The 19,186-nt window shown below is 43.8% G+C and overlaps 1 protein-coding gene across 5 annotated transcripts in view; it reads right to left on the reverse strand.

Annotated features, from left to right (window-relative positions):
- The window catches only part of LOC134532487 (nucleosome-remodeling factor subunit NURF301), a 91,515-nt gene that overhangs the window by 7,984 nt on the left and 64,345 nt on the right, over window positions 1-19,186 (reverse strand). For 4 of the 5 annotated variants that reach the window (XM_063368914.1, XM_063368913.1, XM_063368910.1 and 1 more), the window contains exons 24-35: window positions 18,415-18,570; window positions 17,941-18,057; window positions 17,012-17,089; window positions 16,537-16,616; window positions 15,202-15,438; window positions 14,545-14,691; window positions 13,892-14,137; window positions 13,298-13,438; window positions 12,653-12,869; window positions 10,803-11,035; window positions 10,313-10,538; window positions 7,915-8,197 (exon numbers count right to left, since the gene is read on the reverse strand). In XM_063368914.1, the coding sequence (XP_063224984.1) occupies window positions 7,915-8,197; window positions 10,313-10,538; window positions 10,803-11,035; window positions 12,653-12,869; window positions 13,298-13,438; window positions 13,892-14,137; window positions 14,545-14,691; window positions 15,202-15,438; window positions 16,537-16,616; window positions 17,012-17,089; window positions 17,941-18,057; window positions 18,415-18,570 (2,161 nt within the window). The remainder of the gene's footprint in view (window positions 1-7,914; window positions 8,198-10,312; window positions 10,539-10,802; window positions 11,036-12,652; window positions 12,870-13,297; window positions 13,439-13,891; window positions 14,138-14,544; window positions 14,692-15,201; window positions 15,439-16,536; window positions 16,617-17,011; window positions 17,090-17,940; window positions 18,058-18,414; window positions 18,571-19,186) is intronic. The other variant, XM_063368912.1, reaches the window with a different exon arrangement.

Genomic DNA, 19,186 nt, shown 5'->3' on the forward strand with positions numbered 1-19,186 from the left:
TATTTTTATTTGCAGGATGTTGCAACGGACTGAACAGTTGACGATTGTGGTTATTGCATACAAACATTTTAAAATTTATTTCACCAAATTTACGTCTGTTGTTTAGCAAAATTGATCTACTATTTTGACAATGAATATTACTGGGTTTTTTTTCTTAATATTTCATGCATTTGTGTTAGTAAAATTCTGTGCTGCAGTTATAAAGAGTTTTCTTTGTTGTTACAATGACAGACTCTTTTTCCCTATTTATGCAGGCACATGTAAATAGACATTACAGTGAAAAGAATTTTTTTCCAGAGAGTATGTTGAAAATTTGGGGTGCGGGTCATACATGGGGGCGGGTGGTACATGGGTAAATACGGTATGTAGTGTACGGATTATCGTCAAAAATTTTTTTTAAAAATCTGAAATAACTTTCATTATATGCTCTTTTACGTCCTCTTAATTTCATTACAGCCTGCGGAGATAATAAATTCCAATTACTTTTGGAGATATCGCCGTTCTTTTTTTTTGCAATACAAGACCTATTTAATCATTCGACCGTTGCCATTTTATATTTTGTCGTGTGCGTGAATGCCTAAATAACAGAAATTTTCCATTAGGTAAGGTTCGTTACATTATAAATACTTCAAAATAAACGGAAATTAAAAATAATATCAATTAATTTTACTTGTATAGTTGTAAGTATTTATAATGTAACTGACCTGACCTAACAGCTAATGGAGGCTACGGCATCTAACATCAACGTCTCTGGGCCGATTTTACAAGAAAAGGCACACCAGGAAGCACTGGGGATGGGAATTGATAATTTCCAAGCATCAAATGGTTGGCCATTTAACAAGTGTATTCTATGAACTTTTTCATGTTTATTTCCTCATATCGTATTAAACAGTCAGAAAGACAGTTCTAGCCATTTATGTGAAGCTTTATGATGACTAGAAATATATTGTGCAAAACCTCCATTTAACAAACCCCTTGTTTCGTACTGAAACTGTTACCAGATAACATGAAAGTCAAAAACGATAGCCGGACGTCCGATGACGCCGGTACCAGACGAACCACTGAGTCTTTCCTGATGGCCACCAGGATCGCTTGAGTTAATGGCAGCGAAATGGCGCCATATTTGAATTTTGAAGCGTCCAACACTTGAATTAGTTAACATAAATCTAGGGTAAGCACTATTTACAAATCCAACATACCGCCCACCAAAATGCATATTTTAAACATTTATTGGGCGGGCAACGGGCACAGCTTCACCACAGGCCGTAGAAAGGTGCCTTGTTGGGTCTTCACCTCAGCCACTCTCACGACACCATCTGAGCCAGGAAAAGTCTTCACAATACGGCCTAACTTCCAGCACAATGGTGGTAGATTCGGATCTTTGATGAGAACCAAGGTGCCAACACTGAGGATGTCTTGGTCAGTTAGGCTCTTGGGTCGTTGCTGCAGCTGTTGTAGATAATCCTGGTGCCAGCGCTTCCAGAATGACTGATGCGCTTGCTGGATGAGTTGCCATCGAGACAAACGATTTAGCTTGAGGTGGGACAAATCTGGTTCGGGCACTAGTGCAGGAGGCCCCAAGACTAAAAAATGACTGGGTGTCAGAGCAGCCATGTCGTTTGGATTATTTGAGAGAGCACACAGAGGCCGTGAGTTGAGAATGGCCTCCACTTGTGTCATGAGAGTGTATAATTCCTCATAAGTGAGTACCTGAGCACCTACACTCTTTATGAGGAGAGACTTCACAGACTTTACACCTGCCTCCCACAGGCCTCCAAAATGTGGTGCTGATGGGGGATTGAAATGCCAGGTAACTTGGTGTTCAACCAGCGACTGAGCAAAGGAGTCATGTGTATCCTTGCTTGACATGAAGGCTCTTAGTCCAGTCAACAAGCGACTGGCACCGACAAAGTTAGTCCCGCAATCGCTGTGAAGGTCAGAGCATCGCCCCCGACGAGACAAGAAACGGCGAAAGGCAGCTATGAAAGCATCTGTCGTCAGATCAGAGGCCAGCTCCAAGTGGATTGCCTTGGTGGCAAAGCATACAAACAGGCACAAGTAGGCATCCTGGATGCGGGCCTTCCGCAGTCGGGACATGGTGATTTTAAAGGGTCCAGCATAGTCGACTCCTGTCTTGAGAAATGGCTTGGCTTGTGTGACACGATCGACTGGAAGATTACCCATGGGTGGGTTTCGAGGCACAGGGCGAACTCGAAAGCATAAAGTACACTTCTTCAGCCGTTGACGAATGAGGCCCCGAGCACCTACAATCCAGAAGTCACGTTGCACAGCAGACTGTAGTATGGTGGGACCACAGTGCATCAGATGGATGTGAAGGTGGTCAATTACAAGGTCTGTCAATCTGTGGTGTTTGGGCAGTAGAATTGGATGTCGTTGGTTGTAAGCCAAGTCTGATAGTTCCAAACGTCCGCCCACCCTGAGAATGCCAGCAGGATCCAAGAAGGGAGACAGCTTGAAGAGTGGACCCCGATATGGTTGGTTAGCTTGCAGAGCTTTGATATCAGATGCGAATGCTGAAGCCTGGGCTAAACGAACCCATACCATCATGGCATCTTTAAGCTCATTAGCATCTGGTGGACTACGGGGGGGAAGTTTCTTGAAGCGCAAACGTTGCACAAAGCGGAGACAATAGGCCGTAATGCGTTTGACCTTGCTTAAAGATGAGAACCTTTCCAGCAGCGTAGTGTCTGCCAGAGGGTTGACACTATGCAAGGTAAAGATCCGTTGTTCCATCACTGTTTCGTCCATGCTGTCCATCAAGCCGGTGAGTTGTGGCCATTCCTCTGGTGGCTTATACAGCCATGATGGACCGGTCCACCACAGCGAGTGGTCAGCTATCTCACTTGGAAACAAGCCCCTAGAGGCACAATCAGCCGGGTTGCTGTCTGACAACACATGATTCCAGTGCTTTGCTGGGACAAGGTCATGGATTTGGCCGACACGATTTGCAACAAAAGTTTTCCATTTATGAGGTGATCCACGGATCCAGTGGAGGACAACTGTAGAGTCCGTCCAGGCAAATATTTGGTCTAGGTTCACATGAGGTCCATAATTTTGCAAGATTCTATGCATTGTGCGAGCAAGCAGCAAAGCACCACAGAGTTCCAGGCGAGGCAATGACACTCTTTTAATTGGGGCTACCTTTGACCTTCCAACCAGAAGGTATACAGATACTGAGCCATCAGGTGAAGTGGCTCTGAGATAAACAACTGCCGCATAACCTTGCTCCGAACTATCAGAGAATCCATGGATCTCTAGTAAGAGTTCTCTTTGGGTCACTGGGACAAATCTTGAAATAGTGATGCTAGCCAGACTAGGAAGCTCTCGCTGGAACCGCTGCCACGTTGCAAGGATGTCGGCAGGAGGAGGGTCATCCCAATCTATGCATCGAATCCACAAGTGCTGAATGAGGCATTTTGCAAGCAGGACCACAGGTGACAGCCAACCTAGAGGGTCAAATATTCGCGCCAAGTCGGACAGTATGCTCCGCTTCGTAGCTGTCGAGGAAGTAGGTTGAACATTGTAAGCGAATGCATCCACTTCAGATTGCCACTGCAGACCCAATATTTTGACGGTGGGAAGTCCACAAGTGTTGTCCAAGGGGAGAGCCTTGCTGCCCTGCACCAAGTCTTCGGAAAGCCAAGAGAGCAGAGATAAATCATTACTGGCAAATTTTCGCAACTGAAAACCACCAGCCTTGAGGAGGTCAATTAACTCTCTTTGCAATGAGATAGCATCACGTGCATTGGGTGCTCCAGTTACAACATCATCAACATACGTGTCTTTTAGGAGGACTGATGATGCCCGAGGGAATCTATCTTTCTCATCTGCAGCCAGTTGATGGAGTGTGCGGATAGCAAGGTAGGGTGCAGATGACACGCCATAGGTAACAGTGTTGAGCCTGTACTCACAAACTGGACCATCATCAGATGGTCGCCACAGAATTCGTTGACAGTCGCGGAATTCCTCTTGAACTAGAATCTGACGGTACATCTGTCGTATGTCAGCAGTAAATGCAACTGCATGATCTCGAAATGAGAGAAGAATGTCAGCTATGTCTCTCTGCAGTTTGGGTCCCGTAAGTAATTGATCATTCAGAGAAGTTCCTTTGCTGTCCTTGGCCGATGCATCAAAGACCACACGTAACTTTGTTGTACTACTGTCTGGTTTCGAAACTCCGTGATGCGGAATATAAAACGACGGTGTAGTCAACTGGGGTTCTTGAACCATTGACATATGACCCTGGTCAATGTAATCTGACATAAATTCTACATAGGATGCCTTAAAATGAGGGTTTTTGTTCATCTTGCGTTCAAGGTAGTGAAAACGTTTTAGTGCTTGAACACGTGATTCCTCAAAATGAGGTGAAGGCTCCTTGAAAGGTAAGGCAACACTATATCTACCATTCTCATCTCTTCTGCAAGTCTCGAGAAAGATCTGTTCACATCGAATGTCCTCAGAGGAAGGCTTTGGGGGTACAATAACCTCTTCCACCTCCCAAAACTGCCGAACTGTGTCGTCAAGTGTTGGTGTAATAGAATGAAGTGATACACAACTGAGCGATACTGCAGATGTGGGTACTCTCCCCATCACTACCCATCCAAAGACAGTGTCAATCGCTACAGGGACCTGGGTACTGAGACTTAGTGTGCGTCCGCTCAGCACATAGGGAAACAGATCTGCCCCAATTAGCACATCAATAGGCCCAGGCTGTGCATAGTGAGGGTCAGCTAGTTGCAAATGGGAAAGATGATCCCATGAATGAGGGTTCAGTTGTGTTGTAGGCAGTGAGCCAGTGATCTTAGGCAAAATGAAGGCAGTGAGTGACAATCGCGGACCCTCCTGACCAACTGGTTTCACTAAACAGTCAACTACTCCCCTAGCGACATGCACTGGTACCTGGGAAACACCGTAGACTGGCAGAGCTGCCTTTCGACGTATTAAGCCTAGCCTCTTCACACAACCTTCTGTCATGAAGCTGGATTGGCTGGCAGAGTCCAAGAGTGCTCGAACTGTGTGAGTCCTGCCAGAGCTGACTGGAATTTCTATGAGTGCAGTGGACAGCAAAATCGTAGATGGACTATCTTGATTATGCAGTTCGGATGCAGCCAAATATTGTCCAGGAGTTGAAGCACACAACGCATTCACACCATCATGGTCTGGTGACTGTGGTCGCATGTCACTAAAATGAAGTAGTGTGTGATGTCGAGAGTCACAAGACCGACAATGAGAAGACGAAAGGCATGCACTTGCATGATGAGACGTTCGCAAGCAGTTCAAACAGAGGTTTCCTGACCTCACCATCTGATACCTTTCCTTTGGGGATGACTCAAGGAACTTGGGGCACTGGTAGATTTCGTGAGGTCCACTGCATATGACACACTTCACTGACTTGGAAACAGTGTTTCCTGCGAACGACTGATGTTGCACATATCTAGAAGCTGGCTTAGAATAAGTAGACGACTTGCTCTTAAAGGTTTTCCCAGACGTCACTAGCTGTGACTCAGCTGCACGGCGATAACCCTCTAAAAATAACAAAAACTCGGTAAGCTTGGGTAACTCTGCTCCCTTGTCATTAATAAACAGCTCCCACTGGTTACGCAAAACCTTATCCAGCTTAGCTTCAATGATATGCAGCAACAGCGGGTCCCATTTTTCAACATTGACATCCAGCACTCGTAATGCCGCAATGTGCTCTGCCAGAAGAGACATCATCTTATTCACTGATGCTGGGGCCTCTAATGACACAGATGGTATTTGCATAATTGCTTCAATGTGCAATGAAACAATCAAGCGCTTGTTACTGTACCTCTTAGACAGTAGTTCCCAAGCAATACTATAGTTCGAATCAGTCAAGGGTAATGCCTGAATTACTGCCAACGCGTCACCAGACAAAGATGACTTTAGGTAAGATAGTCTCTCTACATTGGTGAGACTTCTGTTGTCTACAACTAGAGCCTCAAACAGATTTGAGAAGCTGAGCCATTCTGTTGGATTACCCTGAAAGTGGGGTAAATCAATAGCTGGCAGACGGGGTGACGACCCAGCTGCACATTGATTACGTGTTTCCTTGTTCCGGTTCTTAGAATCCTGCACTAATGTGTCCCAGATTGCATTAACTTCATAATAAAGATCGTCGAAGTGATTTAGCCTACTTGTATGCCTTGTGTCATCAAAATCAACTTGCTCCTTGCATGCCAATTCATAAGCCAAATGGTCATCTTCAAACCCATTACGAAGCTGAGATAAGTCCCGACAGGTTGCAAAGAATAATGACTGCTTGGAAGTGTCTGTAGTAACCCTTTTGGCCAGATCCGCGGCACGCTGTAATCGGTTTTCGGCACGCTCCAGACGTCGCTCCAGAGCTGAAACACTGTCAGTCATGGTTGTGTTTATTCTACTTAAGTACACTCAGTCAAAAATGGAAGCACCAACTAAAAATTTAAATGTAAACGATTTTTCAGCAAAAAATCGATTCTGAACCGAGTGGTGTTTATAAAATCGATTTTATAACTAAAATCGATTCTAAACCGAGTAGTGTTCAAATAATCGATTTTCAATGTCCTGCGAATCGATTTTGTATCGATATGTGTAGTAATGCCGAACAAAGACTTGGCAAAATCTATGTTAACGGTCTACTTAATAATTCAAAGTCATATTTCACCGCCAGTCTTAGAAAACACGCAATCTTATAGCAGACCGGTCATTATCAGTATCTGGTTACCGTGGAAAGATAAGAAATAATAGTGCGGCACGACACAAAAGGCTTCGTCAGCACCAACACCGTCAGTGTGATAAAGGCAATTTTTATCTTCCCTTACGCACTCAGTTCTTATCTTCCCTTACGCACTCAGTTGTTATCTTCCCTTCCACGGGAAGCTAATAGCACATTAAGATGATAACCCGTTCACGTTTTTATGGCGGGGCAACGACGGACAAAGGAGACTCGGTACAATGAACGACGCAAACAAACACTCCGAATCTCTCCACGTAACTAGAACTGAGCCCGATAGCTCAGTAATCGCGGTTAGCGGATTGATCCGGCCCGGAGGACCAAATGTTTCGTACTGAAACTGTTACCAGATAACATGAAAGTCAAAAACGATAGCCGGACGTCCGATGACGCCGGTACCAGACGAACCACTGAGTCTTTCCTGATGGCCACCAGGATCGCTTGAGTTAATGGCAGCGAAATGGCGCCATATTTGAATTTTGAAGCGTCCAACACTTGAATTAGTTAACATAAATCTAGGGTAAGCACTATTTACAAATCCAACACCCCTTAACAACAAACACAACAAATTTTGGTCCCTTGAGATTTGTTAAATAGAGGTTTCACTGTATTTACATTAAGCACGAATCACTGGCACTTAAGAATGTTTTGTCAAGTCACATAATGTCTGCGAAGTTCCACAGTTCGCACTCCTCACTGGAGCTAGGCTCGACAGTTTTTCGCCCCTTACATTCCCGCATAATATGTTTGCCCGTTTGTAGCGTTTAAGGATATCTTATTTTCAAACTTTTATAGACCACAAAACCTTTAAAAGTTTAGTTTACATTTTACAGATTCATGCTCGCAGGCATTCGTACGGTTACACATTTACTAGTCACTGGGGCCGGCAGGAAGCTGAGTTGGCCATAGCCGCATGAGAGCCACGGTTGCGGAATAATCAGCTCGCGATCCAACAGGTTTAAGGGTAGCAGATGCATTAAAAGATGGATTGAAGAGTCGGAAGCAAACTGAGTCGGAACCAAACAAAAAAGCTCTAGTGGTAAAAAAAGGAAAACCAGAAAATTCAAAACAGGGATCGCCAAAAACCAAAGACCACAATTATAGTCATTACACCACTGATGACAAGTATTCCTCCAGTACCAGGGAGGGGGGAGACTGACCGGGTGTCCTTGATGTCGAGGCGGGCCACCTTGCGCTGCTTCGGGGTGTCCCAGTCGTCGCGCTCGGCAGCCTGCACCAGGGACGCCAGACCGGGGGAGGGCAGGGGCCTCTTCTTGGCCTGCACGGGGCGGGCCAGCGTGGCGAGGGCAGCGGTCGTGGTGACCACCGTGCTGGTGGGCGTCGCCTCCTGCCGCATCTGCTTCTCCTGGTAGCGCTGCAGCTGGATCAGCTTCTCCTCTATCTCCGGGTTCAAGTTGTCCTGCTTCAGGGCGCTCTTTATAGCTGCACAGCCCACAACCAACAGTCAGACCCCACCCGTCCTGTCTCCAGCCACACACCAAGTAGGGAGAACGTGATGGTTCTGGTACAGCGTGAACAAACGGGCGCCATCTTTGTTCTGGCAGTGTGGCACCACGTGGTCGGGCCACCAGGTGAGAGTTGTCGTCGTCTGCTGGTAACATCACAGGCGGCCATCTTGGTTCATTTTTCAGAAGCTAGGGAGCGCTATCGAGGGATTCACAGCCTGGGCGCAATGCTCAGTATTAAAGGTAATGAAATCAATCATCCAGGCCTCCTGCTCGAACCTTAAAACCCGGTGAACCTGGCCAATGACCTATCCATAGGGCCCCCTGAAAGTGGTAAATAAAATTTTCAGATTTCGTCATAAAAATTACCAAAAGCGGTGTTAAAATTCACTTTTAAAACACAAAAGCGGTGCTAAAATTCACTTAAAAACACAAAAGCGGTGCTAAAAACTAAAAAAAAAAAAAAAAAAAAAAAAAGTGTGTGTTACCGTAAATATATCTGAAATTATTTAAGTAAAATAATTTTACTTGTACCTACTCATTACTGAATACCCTAAACAAATAGGTTACATATATTTATATGACAATACTTTTGATTTAGACACTGATTATTAGTTTGTTCCCATAAACTAATTTGGAAAACTATTAATCCCTTTAACAAAATCGAGGACGCATCACAACTCCGAAATGCCAAATTGATCACACCGACGACAGCTAGAAAACTGCTGTGTACCACAACGCCGAAAAATGTCATTACAGAGCTGCCACAAAGGTTGGGTTAGGTTAGACTAGGTTAGGTTAGGTTAGGTTAGGTTAGGTTAGGTTAAGTTAGGTTAGATTAGGTTAGGTTTGGTTAGATCAGGTTAGGTAAGGTAAGGTTTGATTGTGGTATTTCGGCGTTAAGGTACATTTAAGAAACGCACACAAATTCATTCAGTTGTTATTTCGGCGTTGTGGTCAATTTTGACATTCGGCGTTATAGTATTTCCGCGTTGTGGTTACGTCCTAACAAAATCTATAAAAACTGTTGGCCAACTAATCATCATCGTCACACCATTCGAAAATTAATGTTTGTTTACATTTTTCCGCTTTATGGCGCGATTTAAAATGCTTGTGCCTGGTTCGCCCGATAATCTGCTTGATACTACGACGCTGTTCCAACTATATGCCAGCGCCCCCAGCTGATGTGATATGGCCACTCACGTAAGGCTATTCCAAACACCGTTCGCCCAATCATCTGCTTGCTTTCGTATCTATCCGGTGTCGCTGTTCCAAGCTGACGTCAGTGCCCCGAGCGGTGTGTGATGTGTGTACGCTTTAAAACTTCGCCTGTTTGTCTTATCTATCCAAACATTATGCCGGAAAGGAAAATAAACGCCGTAGTTTTGCGTATTTTAACAGTATATTTTTGGGTTTAACATTATAACGTGAGCGTGTGTAAGCTTTTGTTTGCTTTAGTTCATTTATGATTAATGTTTGGCGGCCATGTTGCGGTGTTTGTTTACCATTGACCAGACAAGTCTTTTATCCAGTATTTAAATTTCGCGTAAAAACACTGCGATTTCGCGTTTTAATACAAAATTTCGTGTAAAAACGCTGTGTTATGGAGATTTCGCGTAAAAACTGTATTTAACGGTGATTTCGCGTTTATCGTCGTTTAATCGCGATCGCGAAAAGAACAGGCCCCTACCTATCCATACTAAACGTAGTTCCTCAATGTTTTGGCATGAACGATGTCATTTTTGCACTGTGCATTACTAAGTATAAAGGAATACAACACAGTAAAAAGCTTGTAAGCTAGCACTATAAGTATACTTGTATAGCTTTGTAATAGTGGTAGTCAGCACATTTGTCAATCCAAGATGTCTTTAGTATTTAAAATATATTCTTTTGAAATTTTAATATCCCCCAATCATCACACTATTAGATAAAAAAAAAAAGTTGGAGGGCATTAGAATTTTATAAATAACCACTACTACTATAAGTTTGAAGCAGACGACGAATACAACCCTCGCCTTGTAACCCGACCACGAGGTCCCAGACTGCCAGAACCATCACACTCTCCTCGATTCCAAACGCCACAACCACTCACTCTGCTGGATGTAGTCGGGGGTGATGATGAACTTGTTGCCACCAATCAGCTGCTTGTTCCCAGCCAGCATGAGCAGGTTGGCAGCGTTCGCCTGCTGCTCCGTCGTCATCCCTGCCAAGGTGGCAAGCCCGCCGTCCTTCTCTGGACTGTCGGCACTCTGAACACCGTTCACCACGACCTGCTGCTGGCTGTTTGCCACCGCTCCGCTGACCGGGTTCCCCGCAGACTGTCGGCCCAACAAGAAACACCAGGGTACTATCAGCAACCTGTCCGTAAACCGACCTTACAGACAACCCCCTTTTTTCAGTTATTTTATTAAATTAGTTCTTCAAGCATATAGCACTTGAAAAACTGGTGTAATAAAATAACTGAAAAAAAAAATTGCATACTTTTTAATTTTCAAATATTATTTACAGTTTATACATAATCAAAAAGTTAGGGGTCGCATTATGTTTGCACAGTATTAAAAAGGTAAGGAGGGTGTAATCACCTGCACAGCCGCCGTCTCGTGCAGCCCGGCCGCTGGCTGCACGACGACCTTGGGCTGGCCCGGTCGTGACGAGGGGGAGGTCATGCGCTCCTGTGGCAGCTGGGGCGAGGTTGGCAGCAGTGGGGGCGGCTCAGACTGCTGCGGGGCGACTGACGCCGGTGGCTGTGGTGGCTGCACCGCCAGGTAGATCTTTGTCGGGCCCAGCACTCCCTGCTTCCCTGTTGTCGCTTGGGCTGCCAGCAGACACAAACATTCAACTTCAAATTTGGAATTGCTGTCATTGAAAATGTGATACGAGACAGGCACTCAAAGAAAGCTGGTATACCGGAAACTGTGCGCAAGATAGGTCTCAAAACAGCTGACAAAAGTAGAACAAGAAAAATCGGGCCAGTAGCACCCGCGAGTTCTTGAGCAACTTTGAATCGAAAGGTGAGGATTTACCGAGCTCTATTGTGACTAGAGGATATGTAGGTGGCTTATTAAACGCCCGAGACAAAAACATAGTCGTCACAGTGAGTCACACCAATTCCTCACCTGCCAAAAAATTCAAAACCACAATTTTGGGCAAAAATAATTATCGCCTCAGTGTTTTGGGACCGAAAAGGCACCATTTGAGTTTAATTTCTGCCTCAGGGAAGACCATCAATGCACAACGAAATTGTGAGACCCAAAAAAACTCAAAAGGAACATTCATAACAAAATGTGGGAAATTATGAGGACAGGAGTATGCTTGTTGCACAGCATTGGCCACTAAAGTGCTCTTGAGCTCAACTGGTTGGAATGTTTTGAACCACCCCTTGAATTCCCCTGACTTGGCACCTTCAGATTATTATCTTTCCACCTCCCTGCAGGCACATATGGGTGGAACTAAATCTTCAACCAACGAGCAGATGCAGAAAGAGGTTCTGAAGTGGGGGAAGGAGCGACGGGACAGTTCTTCGAAGAGGGCGATAAAAATCTTGTGCCACAGCTCACCACATGCACTAAACGGAAAGGCGATAACTTGAAAAAATAATCAACACGTGTGTCAACAATATCCTGTAATATTTTTCAAAAACACTTTAAAAAAAAAAATTAAAAATTAAAAATCTAGTACACTTACTTTCTGAACATGCCACGCACCTGTTTAGTTTCATCAATAAATCCATCTGTTTTCTGTTGTCCGGGGTTTCTTATTTTGCATTTCTTCAATTTTGTCCATGACTAACAATGCAAAACTGCAATGGCGCACATCCAAAGAATTGTATCAAATCAAAATGATTTAAATAATGTGCCTTTTTTTAAGTTTCTAAGGGTGCTAAGAAATTTAGACTTATTAACATGCAACTAAAAATTAAAGTAAAGCATCGAAAAACCAAATGTTTATTTCCGGACACTAATGCAACTTTCGGGACCAGTGGACACCCTGGTAACCAAGGGTGAGATTGGTTCGGGAGTACTTAAGGGGCCCGTCTCGTCAGAGGTGTATGTGTGTTAGTGAGGCAGGATGATAAGCGCAACGTTCGCTGGTGGTTCTAGCTCGGTATAGCCTCTAAGCGCAAGGCTCTGAACTAGCGCGCAGTCTTCCCGTCGTCACAGAATAACTGTGAAATTTGAGCGGTGACCGTAAGATTATATGGCCGAGAAATGAAGATAAAGGTGTAATGAAAGTCCCTCAAGTGCTTTCAAGAATCTGTACTGGTTGTTTTACGCCTAAAAATTACTCTGAAATTATGCATTTTAGCCATTTTAACTCTTCTAAAAATACAGTTTAAAAATTTAATACGAAAACAAAAGTACTTTTTGGCCCTCAATGAACTGTTAAATGCTTTTCGTAAACAGACCCACTGGGATATCTTGAGTGACCTCACCCTTGAGCAGCTGCTGCTTGACCTGCTGCTGCACCACGGCCAGCTGCTGCTGCGTGAACTCTGCCCCCTGCAGGCCCTGCAGCACGATGCGGGGGCCCTGGGCCGTCTGGATCACCTGCGCCGTCACGCACTTGATGACCGTGCCCGGGGGCTGGCCCGCCAGCAGCGCCTGCTCCGTGGTCTGCGGGTCGGGCTCTGCCCCGGCCGCCGGTGCCTGCTGCAGACAACCAACCATGCATCTCCTCACCTTGTGACTGAGACAGTCATCCCCATTCTTAAATCATTTATAAATCACATTCAAATACTATTAAAAATATATTTGAAATTTAGTAAACACATACATATACATAAACACACTCATATACATACACACACATATACTTAAACACACACACATATACATAAACACAACACATATACATAAACACAACACATATACATAAACACACACAAATACATAAACACACACATATACATAAACACACACACATATATAATGCTCCAAGGAAAGTCATGCATAAATGTACTGAATGGTTGAATACGTACATAAATTGCATGGCAATTCCAAATACAAGATTACATAAAAATAAATGATCTCGAAATGTGAATGAAAGTCGACATCACTAAATCTAAGACAAAACACACCTGCATGATTGCATTCGGCTGGGCAGCTGTCACTGCAACTGTTTGCTGTACTGTTTTCGTTGTCGGAGTGACGATGACAGTCGACTGAGGAGTGCTCAACCCGTTATTGGTGGTAGCTGGCCTTATCTGCTTCACCGGCACCTGACAACATTTAAAAATATCTGTTAACACAATTCAAATATCCCCAAAGATTAAATCATAAGTCCTCTTTAAGAAAAATTATGGACAAATGAAAGAAAAAAGTGATTCTTACAACAAATTATATGTATGGGTTAACTCTGAATAATAACATGTTTACCATGATTAAACGAGAGAGAAAAAAAAACCTTTTATTTTAATCACTATGGGAGTTTTTTCAGCAGGCGTAGATGATTGCTACCGCATACCTCGAATGGAAAATACTTTTTTTTGTATATTAAAATACTGTAGGCGAGTACTGTAGGCTATTATGCAAATGGTACGACCGTTATTCAAAAAACCATCATGACACATATGAAGTACACACTTTTGTGCCACTATTGCCTGTTAGCTGACTTTGCTCTGAACACTTGCTTCTCTTCACCACCCAACACGACATGTAAACTGAATGCAGACCTGCAAGGCGGCTTGCGGCTGCTGCAGCGCCCCGGACGTCTTGATGAGGAGGCTGCCGGTGGTCGCGGAGAGGGGCGGCAGGCCGGCGGCGCCCAGCAGCGGGGTGCCCGGGATGGAGGTGCGGATCAGCACCTGCTGGCCCCCGATGGTCGCCAGCTGCGCCTTGCCGCTCGCCAGCTGGGCCGCCAGACTGCCGCTGCTCACCACCAGCTGGCCCGCGTTCAGCAGCCCGCCCGCCGTCATCACCTGCGCCAAGCGCACACGCCCGTGGCACTCCGACCGAGACCCGACCACTCGGCAGGACTCCCCCGGGTCGTCGCGAGAGGACCTCGCAAGGCAGAGGGCTCCATGGGTGACAGGTGAGGCAGGGGACCTGACGTTGGTCCTCAATACAGCATGAACATGAATCCGCACAAACATTCTTCTTTCTCTTGCGACTTTGCCATTTACATTGAATAGACAGGTCATAATGAAAACATTCTTCATAAATGTACAGTGAAGTCTCCTTAAAAAATACCTGAAAATACAATTTTAATACAAATAATGAAAGTACTTCAAAATGAATTTTCAATAAAGGTAATGTTTGAATGGATATAAAAATGAATACTTTAAAAACGAGAAATGCTGATTAAAGGCCGGACTGATGTACTGACCTGGGTAGAGGTGCCCAGCACCTGGTTGCCGCTGACGACAATCTGGCCCGGGGCAAACACCTGGTTGCCGCTCACCACCACCGTGCCCGGAGCGGCCACCTTCTGCAGCACGGGCGTGCCCCCTATCTGCTGCCGGATCATCACCGTCTGCAACATGCAGCTGACCCCATCAACACCCTGCTCTTGCCGAGGAGACGTTCTGCCGCGACTGAGCAGATATACGCCAGTACCTAGTGTTTTATTGCTTATAACGTCATATTTTTTGAAGTCCCAACGTTTTTCCCATAAGGAAAATTTTTTTATTTCCTGCATACATAATGTTTCACAAATCATGCATTTCTTGCTTATAATGTTTGTTTTCTAAAATTCAATAAATGCAAAAAAAAAAAAAGTTTTAAAAACTTATCCCATGTGTGAAGTATTAACATGTTAAAAGGATTACTTTTAACTTTATGTTTGTTTTTGTTTACAATCGTTGTTATACAATAGATGTAGATTATTCAAACAGTATTTATTGGAGAAAAAAAAATTAATGTGCCAGAACACTAGTGCTAAACGTTAGTGCTGGCTAACGTTGTGTATTCTATATCTTGAAGGAATATAATATTTGCAGTTACACGTCTGTTGGCAAGGTGGCAGGACCGGCAGTGCAGTTACCTGGGGCACCTGCGCCTGGGGCTTGGCCCCCGGCTGGGCCAGAGCCAGGGTCTTGACCGGGGACATGACGGGTGCAGCGGCCATCGACTTGACCGGGCTGCTGGGAGGCGTCTTGGCGGCCAGGGCCTGGGGCTGTGCTTGGGCCGGCTGGCTGACGGCCAGGCTCGGGACTGCACTGGCCACTGTCGTCCGCACCGCCACGGGCTTGCCCACGGGCAGCGCCGCCTTCGCGACAGCCTGCACCGACACCACCGCCGGCACCGGGTCACATGGCAGCACGTTACAAATATGTACGGAAACCAATGAATATAATAAAAACCTCAGGAAATCTACCCTATAGTCGCACTTGCATGATCGTCACACCTATATTTTTGGCCATCAAAATTGGGATAAAAAATTTCTCGCGTAAACGTCGAATGATGTTTTTGGTCCCGCAATTAGATGCCGAGCGCTTTGCGTAGGTATCTTTTCCGTATAAAATTATGTATTTTAAAGTATAAATCTAATATTTATTCGGAAACTACCACTTACTTATTTAATTAACGGAAATACGAAGTTGTCTGACGTGTAAATTTTCTTTTAAAGACATTTTTAAAAGTTATTTCCTTTATCTGATTGTCTGAGTCGGCACGGTGTACCACTTGTAAACATATAGTCAGCGCTAGTTGGCATCATTCATGTTTGGTTATGTTGCTTCCCGTATAGAGCGCGCACACGTAGTAGAATATTGATATCTCGCCGATTGCATGCAATGCGCTCTCTCTGTCGAGTGAACTACATTTGATAGCCCGCATTCTTTTGCGGTAGTTACGCATTAGTTTACGTCACAGATTCGAGTCGCTTGCGTTCGTGTCACAGATTTTGTTTTTCTACATAAAGTTGAAGAAAGGTTTTTGTTTAATGAATTATAAATATAAATTGTTTGGCGTCTCTTGTATACTCCACCTTTTTTTAAATAAAAGTATTTTCCATGAACAGGTTTTGTTTTTATGAATAACTTTACCTAACAATTTTTTTTTTTCAGAATAATCGTCGCACCCCTACTTTTCAAACTTGATTTTAGAATAAAATGTGTGACGATTATGCGAGAAAACACGGTAATAACAAGAATGAGATGATTATAAACAAAATGGTTAAGAATATTACAAAAAAATATTGCATTGCAATAACAACTCATAATAAAGACCACTACAATGCAAAAGTTCTCGTTCAATTGTAATGTGGGCCACTATTCTACTCCCACAATCTCTACGACCTATGGCATATAAACAAAAGCACGCTGCTCATGCAACTGAAACTAGGAGTTCAGAGCCTCGTGGCACGCGAGATCCTTACTGGCTGTGCCTGAGCGGCCTGCACCTGAGCGGCATTGAACACGTGCAGCTTCCCGTCTGGCATCTGGACCAGCTGCTGGCCTGGAACACCACACACACACCACATCTTCATACCACAGTCTCAGACTGACTGTACCACAGGCTCACATACACACGACGAGTTAAGACATAATAAGGATAAGGATTTATTTTCAAGTACATAACCGACATGAACGAAGACAGGTACTGTATTACCCTCTGTTGTCTGAGAATATCTACATATTCCCAAGAAAACACATTGTGAACTAAATTTAAGCACGGATAACCCGAAAACCGGATAATCCGGGGCCAGGATAGTTAAGAGTTTGCTGTATCTGTAGCAGCCATTACGGAGGCATGACCTTTACTTATGGCTAAATAAGAGGGAGGGATTGATTATGTCCGTGGACAATGCTGGGAAAAAGAACATGTGACAGACAGACAAGCTGGACACTTACCTGGAAGCAGGCCCCGCACTTGTATCTTTCCATCAGGCCCTTTAAGAATCTGCACTTTCTGCTGGGTCATTGGCGGTGCTGTAAGGAAAACAACAACAACTAAGCTGCTGTGTACGAGCAAAACATAACCACAATGACTAAGTTATTTATTTATTTTTATTTATTTGCACTTTGCAAAACCAATTTTCAAACAATTCTTCCCTCGCAGTTCTTGACGCTTTCTCTCAGTACAATTTCCACCTTGAACCCTGTGTAGAAAACTTCATTAGTATCCTATTATGTATTTCAGAACATGGTATGCTAATTTTTCAATCCCACAAACCTACCTACTATCGCTGTCTTTCTGAAACTCATTATTACAATTCACGCATAATGGCAGCATATTTTTTGTGAACATGTAAATATAAAAAAATGTTTTAAGTATTTAACATTGCATACCTTTTATTCTAATGGAAAATAAGCACAAATAAAGGAGAGGTATAAGTCTCAAAGTATGACAAATTCAATTCAGTCATATTGTATTAGTACCAGGCATTTATGTAAATAATCCTCCTGAAACAAAGCCATTTCTTAACCTAACAATTTTGTTTCACTTCCTCATCGTTATTTTTCTTAAGTCATTACTCACTGCTGATTACACTACAACATATAATGTGAATCTATATGTTCTGCTGTTTCTATGCGTGCGCTTGGTTCCATTGCCGTTACTCACCAGCGGACAAAGTACAAGAAGGAAGAGTGCAACTCCCCACTGACATGCAACACAATCCCCAACTTTTGTCCCGCTTACCCCTCGTGTTCTTCATTTGTTTGGGGTGTAAGAAGTAACGTAAATACAAACACTGATTAACCACACGACTCTATTCCTTTTATTGTTCTTAGCCAAGATTTGACAAACCTACCAGACGTGCATGCTGACACGCACGTACCTGGCTGCACTGGCGTGTTCGCGGACGGTGCCTGAACTCGTATCAGTGATTGGCTCTGGGTCGTCTTTGGCAAGATGCTCGTTGGGGCAGAGACGACCCGCGTGGTGCCATCCGCACCTGCAACCAATAATCACACACTTGTCATACCTCTACCTTCAACAACGTAACTTACACAAAAAAAAAAAAAATTTCTGTAAATTTATAAATTACTGTGTTCAAACAGATAAACCAAAATAAATTACCAACTAATTCATTGATTTTAAGAAATAAGATTTGTAGTCATGTGAACATTTTCAATGATTACTTCTTTACATGGAGTTATAGGACAAAAAAAATTATTTTATTAATTTAGGTTACCGGATATAAGGGTAAATAAGTATATTAATTCACTTTTATTAATACACAATTAGCTAGGCCAAAATCATATTCCTCGTCAAATCCTGGACTACCGACAGTTCCCGAAAGTGCACGCACCTTTAGTCATGAAGACCCTGCGCGTGCCCAGGAGTGTCTTCCCGGTCGTGTTGTTGGGGGTTCCCGTCAGCAAGGAGGTGAGCGTGCTCTTCCCCGACAACGAGTTCGGAGAGGGCGGAATGGCCACTTTCGTCACCATCTTCACCGTCCCATCCCCTGCAAACAAGTCACTCAATGTAATTTAGCAACAAAAAAAATTACAAATTCATGGGGGGAGGGGGAATAAATACAAATATATGAATAAGTATAGTCATCAACCCAGCAGCTGTTTGAATCCTGATCGATGCTGCTACGAAACTAGTCTGTGCCAGGTTCAATGGCACTTAAAGGTAGTTCCACCTGTTGAAGCTTAAACCACATGGACAGTCGACACACAATTGTAAAGACAATGAAAATAAGCCCCAAATATAATGGCAATATGAAGGAAGCAAAACATTTTTCTTTCTTCACTTGACTGTCCACACTACCAGTTAATAATATGCTAAATGAAGTGGATTACACCCAAAGCAATAAGCACTGAAACATAAAAATCATCTTCAAATAATGAATAACTGAAGATGAAATATCACTTCATGTTTTAGGTTTGTACTGCACAAACATTACAAGGTTAGAACATTTCACTGTCACCAAGAATCAAACTGACCTACATGAAACAATACAAGAGTACAGTCAAACCTCTATCTATCGTTTTTCAGGGGACCAACAAAAAAATTCAGTAGATGCGGACATTCAATAGATGTGGACTTCACTCTTAAGAATTTTTAAAAAATAA

The sequence above is a fragment of the Bacillus rossius genome, chromosome 6 (assembly GCF_032445375.1).
Source record: "Bacillus rossius redtenbacheri isolate Brsri chromosome 6, Brsri_v3, whole genome shotgun sequence".
Taxonomy (NCBI): Eukaryota; Metazoa; Arthropoda; class Insecta; order Phasmatodea; family Bacillidae; genus Bacillus; species Bacillus rossius.